The 7,500-nt window shown below is 38.8% G+C and overlaps 1 protein-coding gene across 1 annotated transcript in view; it reads left to right on the top strand.

Annotated features, from left to right (window-relative positions):
• LOC144959396 (uncharacterized) overlaps positions 1-7,500 on the top strand; it is a 93,981-nt gene that overhangs the window by 30,501 nt on the left and 55,980 nt on the right. Inside the window, exons 7-8 of the mRNA XM_078891975.1 lie at positions 763-840; positions 4,669-4,977. Coding sequence (XP_078748101.1) covers positions 763-840; positions 4,669-4,977 — 387 coding nt within the window. The remainder of the gene's footprint in view (positions 1-762; positions 841-4,668; positions 4,978-7,500) is intronic.

Genomic DNA, 7,500 nt, shown 5'->3' on the forward strand with positions numbered 1-7,500 from the left:
TATTATTCTTATGATTATTATTATTATACAACAACTACTACTACTACTACTACTACTACTACTACTACTACTACTACTACTACTACTACTACTACTACTACTACTACTACTACTACTACTACTACTACTACTACTACGACTACTACTACTACTATTACTATTACTACCACTACTACTACTACTACTACTACTACTACTACTACTACTACTACTACTACTACTACTACTACTACTACTACTACTACTACTTATAATACTTCTAGTTCTTCTATTACTACTACTACTATACTATTACTACTACTACTACTACTACTACTACTACTACTACTACTACTACTACTACTACTACTACTACTACTACTACTACTACTACTACTACTACTACTAGTACTACTACTATTCCTTCTTTTTCTTCTTCTTCTTTTTCTTCTTCTTCTTCTTCTTCTTCTTCTTCTTCTTCTTCTTCTTCTTCTTCTTCTTCTTCTTCTTCTTCTTCTTCTTCTTCTTCTTCTTCTTCTTCTTCTTCTTCTTCTTCTTCTTCTTCTTCTTCTTCTTCTTCTTCTTCGTGTTTTCTTCTTATAATCCTCCTCCTCCTCCTCCTTACCCACTTTCACCTTCTCCTCCTTCGTCCCTAGTTCTTCTCATCAAATGTCCTGTGAGCCCATACCACGCTATATTCGTGTATTGAAATGTTATTGCAATGAAATACTACATCTCACATTTCAGAAATGTTGTAATTTCCATATTCATTTATTTCATCAGAAAAGGTAAAAACATTCAAATGCAATTCAAGTAACGGTTACTCAGGTAGTGAAATCAACCTCAATGTAATTTGGGCCTGTAAGTATTATTACGTTTCTTTCACAATTTCACAATGTGCTACGCTCCACGTAAAACATATATTTTAAAAAAAAATTATTGAATTTGAGTAATTTGAATTTGACATAGGTTTGGGGGTCAGAATCGTTTAGTGCAGCCCAGTTAAATGTTTGTGAACAGGCACAGAATCACCAGGAAATCTATAAATTATGAGACTAATTTTCACAGGTTGATGTAGGTCTAGGTTAATTTGCAACCTTTTCTTTTAATTAAAGGTAATTCATTACCTGTTGACTCAAATAACAATAAAACAATCTCCTAAGGCAGAACGACGATACCCTTAATAAAAAGTAATTTGATGCAGGCCATCGACATCTGGTCGCGCTATTGCCAGATTCATTTGCGCGTATCTGTAGAGTTTATTGCCAAACCCATTTTGGGATGTTGATAGGTCAAAATATTCGTCTTGATTTATGATAATTTTCAAAGTGCAATGGTAGATAATTAAATAAAGTAGATGATTCATGTTCGTGATAGCCTTTATTTCCTCACAAATATCATGGGCTCTCCACCGGTTTGGAAAAACAATACAAAGCTCTAATAAAGCCTTTAATTTGATATTGATTGCATATACTGGAGTCATAGCCATCCGAAGTACTTGTCTGCCTTGCAAAGCAATCAGCCCAACATTTATTTGAGTATCTTTCACAACATACCGATGAGTGAAATACCCTGATTCGATGTCTATTTTGACCAGGGGGATTCTTCTTTTTTATTAGTACGATTGGAGTATCATATACGTTGAGCTTGGTTAACTGCCAATCGCCTTTGGAGATGCCAAATTGAAATACTCGGTCCATATATTCCTTATTGTCACGATTATGGCATTGGCCTCTTTGATCAACATGAATCATTTACGTGATTCCCAAGGCATCGGTAACCTCGGGATTTGTGTTTCACTTCATCAATTGTCTTTGACTGCCGTTTGAGCTTTGATGGTGTTTTGGTGTTCAACATATGCTGAGAAACAAAACGGCATCAAAGATTAACAGCCAGCCAAATTCCACCGAATAAATGAAGCAGAAAACTAGATACTACCGTTGCCTTGGGAATCATTTAAATGATGGCTGTTAATCAGAGGAGGCTCTTTGCTACCACTTCCGCATTAAGGGCCACGGAAAGCCTGTTTTATGTGGGTTTTTTTGGGGAGGGGGACGGGTTGTTTTGTTTGATTTTCTTTTTGTTGTTGTTTATCCTGGGCTCACCCTTAGTGTCGTTGGTGGAAGTGTTTAAGTCATATCGTAAACGGTGTTAGTTCCTGTGGACCGTCACAAGACCATTCGAATGACAGGCCGGATATGGGTGCCCTAAACGGCCCATCAGATTGACTTCGGCTACCACTGGCACCCACACACATTATGTTATCGTGATAACATAACGTCTAGGAATCCGAATTTTCAATTGTGACTCTGCCGGCCGAAGACTCAAATATTGTCCCTCAATAATGAGAGCCAGCGCATGGCAAAAATAAGCAATTGTCAAAGTATTTGGTCGTCCACAACTGTGACATTCTACTCTTACAGGAAACTACTCTTTATTTAGGCGCGCAATCTTCTGGATTCCAGATCATAGGCTATACGGTGCTTCAACGAGAGGATACTTTGGGGAGTAGCGGTTAATTTTTACGCTTTAGATCCCAGGTTAGTGCCATTAAGAGCTGTATCCTATGTCACCTTGAACCACAGTCTTCCCTATCGACACCTTCTCGAGGGTGTTGCCCAGACGATAGAGAAATACAACATTCGGAAGACGCTATCAGGAACAGCTTGAGGTGCTAATCTGACTGCACTCCAGTCAAAAGCAGGAGTAAAACTCCTCAAAAATTGGAGATAAGGTGTTATGCTTCTTCACTAGCAAGAGGAGACATGGGTGGCGGCGAATTGATTTCTGTCTTCAGTGGGTCCTTTCCACCTCTCCCCAATGTACGCATTGAGGCGAAGAACCTGAAAGAACCTGAAACGCATTGGATCAGGTCGGGCGTTGTGTTGTCGCGACTACTTGGTGGTTTCGCGACCGTACATAGCAATGCGGCGATGAATTCGCGGCCTGGGTAGACTATCATGACATAGTTGTGTAAGACTAATACAAATTGCTGACCGTGAGATTATTACAGGACAATTATGATTGGGCTGGAATTCAAACATCTCGGGATTTGATGTACCGCCTGTCTCTTAGGCAATCTTCCCAGACTCCTCCACTTTTGCGACAATATCTATGGCTCCATTGAATAGTAGCTTGTCGTCCTTCACCTTAGTGATAGCCTATTGATTGAGCAGGCAATTGGGTCCTCATTGCCTTGTCCAATGGGTCTTTGATGGAAACAAAATTACATATTGCTGCCTCTTGCCGAATTGTGGCAGCTAATTCATGGACAATCCCTCGTGGTTTCCTCTCTGTTCGTGTCCAACAAATCTCTTAGAATTGAAATTGTCAGCCATGCTGTGTTGGATCTCATTCATCGACAATTCGCTGACGCCTTTGGGAGGATCAGTTTGTGAAGACCGGGTTGACAGAAGCTTGAAAATGGCACTCGACTAGTTTGTGAGAAATATCTCTGCAATCTTGTCCACTGGAATGGAATTGGCCTTCGCGAACGTATTGTAAAAAAACGTGATTAGTCGTCTGTCCACAGCTCTGCGTTGTAACAAACTGGGAGAACTGATCGATGGTAACTGATTACTTGTGTCGCTCTATCACAATGGTCATGGAGGTCTCCATATGCTGCATCTTTATCTGATTCTATCTTTGTGTCAGCTGATCGCGCAACGGACCAATCAGCTCCTCGTTGGGCCAAGCTGCTCGCGTAGTCATGATGATATCTCCAAAACAGCTAGTGACGTAGTTGCCTTTTAACTAGCAGATACGACGATGCAAATAGGTAATATGAAGACAGTTAAGTCACCGTTGCGCGTCATCCACGGAAGAACAAGTAAGCTCCCTCTCACGTCTGCTACCCAGGTAGGTTGCCCCTCTAGTTGACGGCAGGACACGCAAGTCTCACCCCCACCCCCAACCACAAGTCTGATTCCGCAGGACAGGCAGATCCCCTTGATTCGTCTGGCACGGCAGGGCAGACTTTGTCCCTCGTTGAGCAAGGTATTCTAGGTGGCAGGATCATCCAATTCAGCTCGTCAGGGCGGACTAGGGCACAGCAGGCTTCTCAGATCCTCTGGCTCACCACATATAATCAAGCATATAGTGCTATATCCACCAACATGATCATAGGGCTTTACAGAGTCTCACCAGTCAACAGTAACACATAGGATATAAGACGAGACATGACGCGAGTGAGATGATATATCATTTTATTTTCAGACCGAGAAACACAACCGTAAAATGAGTCCCAGGTATGAGAGGTCTTGGCCAGACAAGAGGTATTTTCATTGTACCAATATTTGAAAGATGAGTCCAAAATTGTAAATAAGGGATTTGAATAAAGCATTGCGTTTTTATATAGCGCAATATCCACGAAATGTGCTTAAAGCGCTTTACAAAGGTTCCCTGAACAACAGCAACAAGAAATATGTAGACATGACGCCTGCTAGGCGATATGACAATTCTTTTCGACAGAAACACCGCTGAGGAATACCAGGTACTCATTTTACACCTGAGTACAGAGAGATAATGTAAGTAAAGCGCCTTTTTCAAGGACTCAACTACGCGATGAGTGAGGCTCGAGCTCAGGATCATCCGATCCGAAAGCGAGATTCATACAAAAATATCACATAGCCGCACTGCATGGCAAAATACACAATTTTAAAGTTGTGTTGCGATTCATTTTATCTCTAGATGGCCCAGATTCTCTGAATGCTTCATTGAATGTTACACCTGTTGATGCAGTGTTAGAAATGACGACTGATATAATGATTCAATGTGCGGTCGACTATTCAACAAGAAACCCACCAGACGGCAACAAGGGTTTGGAAGTGATCATGACCAAACCTTCAAAACTGGGGCTGATGTTTAGTGCCCAATTTGTACATACATGGCATTATACACCGCAGGCGCTTGGATTAGCAGAGGGCTACTGTCAAGCTACACATCCAAAAAATTCAGACGTCGTTGTGAAATCAGCTCCATTGAGATTCTATATTCATGGTATGTCATCATCATCATCATCATCATCATCATCATCATCATCATCATCATCATCATCATCATCATCATCATCATCATCATCATCATCATCATCATCATCACCATCATCATCATCATCACCATCATCATCATCATCATCATCATCATCATCATCATCATCATCATCATCATCATCATCATCATCATCATCATCATCATCATCTCATCATCATCATCATCATCATCATCATCATCATCATCATCATCATCATCATCATCAACATATCATCATATTCATCATCATCATCATCATCATCATCATCATCATCTTCATCATCATCATCCTCATCATCATCATCATCATCATCATCATCATCATCATCATCATCATCATCATCATCATCATCACAATCACTACGACGATCAAAAAGAAAAAAAATAACACATTTTACAGCCCTGTCTTCAAAGTCTGTACCAGACTGGAAAGCTCTTGTTTAATTTGACGATCATTTTAATAGAATATTGTAGCAGTAATTTTTTTCATCCAAATAAAATGTCGATACCCCATTTTGTAAAGCGCTCGCTTTACATGCAAATGGACCGAGATCGATCCCGGGTTCAGTCAATAGTTTTTCTGACCCCCCATTGTCCACCTAGCAATGAATGGGCAGCTGGGTCTGTTAGATCTGGCGCAAAGTACATTCCAATAGGCTTGCGTCCTATCCGAAGGATTGCAAGAAAGTGTTATTCTCTGTTTCTAGCTATCGTAACCTAAATTAACTCCGTCTTCATGAACCTTATGTTTCTGAAGCACTACAAATAAAATACTATAAGCTCATTGTTCTAATTAAGGAAAAAAATAGGATAAATCGTATGAAATGGAATTTATCTCAAAAAGCAGAAAAATTATCATATAATATACCTTATCCAAGGATTACTGAACTGGAAAGGATTGACATGTGGAATATTCAGCCCCCGCTAGTGGGGGCCATTGGTTGGATAACGATTTCAAGCAAAACCACTACTTTTCTGCCTTGGTACAATTTCCTTGAATGCGCAATAATTGATTGTGTTCTTATAATTTCGGTGCTTTATAAGAAATTTGTTAATTGGCGACCATAAGTTTTAAATAATATTTCTTATATCTTGAATGATATGAAAATATATAAAAAGTAGTGAACTATCAACAATTTTACTGGAAAGTATGAACTATTTTTTTATGACGCCCTCTTACAAATTGAGTTATTGGGTTTGTTTTCATTTTTAAAAATCGAAAGTACGAATCTGCTTTCAATTCCGTTTAATAACTAGATAGATCTATGGCTTATTTATCGAACCAGAATCTTTGAAAAGTGGTAAGTACCAATAAAAATTGCGTAATAATTATTATTTAAGAAATGTTTAGAATTAGCATCTGGCTGTAGTTCCTGCAGACGATAGATAGACCCGTTGTCGTGCTTGCTCTGTCGAGTCGCACAGATTCAGATATGGTGATCAGACTGACATCCTGATTCGGATTTGTTTCTTATTTTATTATGGCTTGTGGCTTTATATTTATATCTTTTTTCTATATGGTTAACTGATAAATATTGACTTTATTGTATTAGTCTAGTGTATAAGTCTAGAGGGCCCTTTACTCGTCACGTCAACTTCACAACTTGAACTTGAACAGTCCTTTCTACTACTAACCATACTAACAACAGTTGCTAGATAGATATATAGTAGTCATTGCTATTGCTAGATAGCTAGACTAGAATAGTTAGTGGGTCTGATATTACCATATATGATGGAACTTGGACTCTGAATATATAGTTATGCCCATTGCATGGATCTGGTGTTGCTGATATGACTGTCAATCGTATGGGACTAGTACTCTGAATATATAGTTTTGCCTCATTGATCAAAATGAGCTGAGTCTGAGATGTTACTGTTGCAACAGTTACACTCACCCAACTCAATCACTGTAATTATCTCTGTGATTATGGGAGGGAATTATGGTTCCATTGACTGAAAGGATTGTACTAGTAGTCTGAATATATAGTTTTGTCTCAATGATCTGAGAAGTAACTCTATTAATTAACTCTTGACTACATGGAAGGGAACTATGGATCTGATTCTGATGCTACTCATTGACTGTAAGGAATGAACTATAGTATAGTAGTCAGATTTTTTATGAATTGCGCATGTTTTTCTAGTTTTTCTCAGATGTCCTTCTATCAAAAGTTGTAAAACTTTGTGTCAACCTCCGAATCAATTTCTATTTACTGAATAAACATTTTGGCCCGTATTGTGATGCCATATCACAAAAAAGATTTCTTCTTCACGACCTATAAAAATCTACTTTAAAACCCCTGTCATAAAATTAGAGATTTTACTCTGCTAAAAATGTAAGCATTTTCGCACCACAAAGTAAGATGAATTCATCGTTTTTCAAAATAATCTTGTGACACGGTAGTTCCGGCTAGTGGTTATGAGTTCATATCATACTATTTTCCGAATAAAAGCAACACACATTAACTGTTATAAAGTAACAACTAATGTAGT

This window comes from Berghia stephanieae, chromosome 14 (genome assembly GCF_034508935.2).
Source record: "Berghia stephanieae isolate SIO BIC M18660-M18661 chromosome 14, UCSD_Bste_1.3, whole genome shotgun sequence".
NCBI classification, from domain to species: domain Eukaryota; kingdom Metazoa; phylum Mollusca; class Gastropoda; order Nudibranchia; family Aeolidiidae; genus Berghia; species Berghia stephanieae.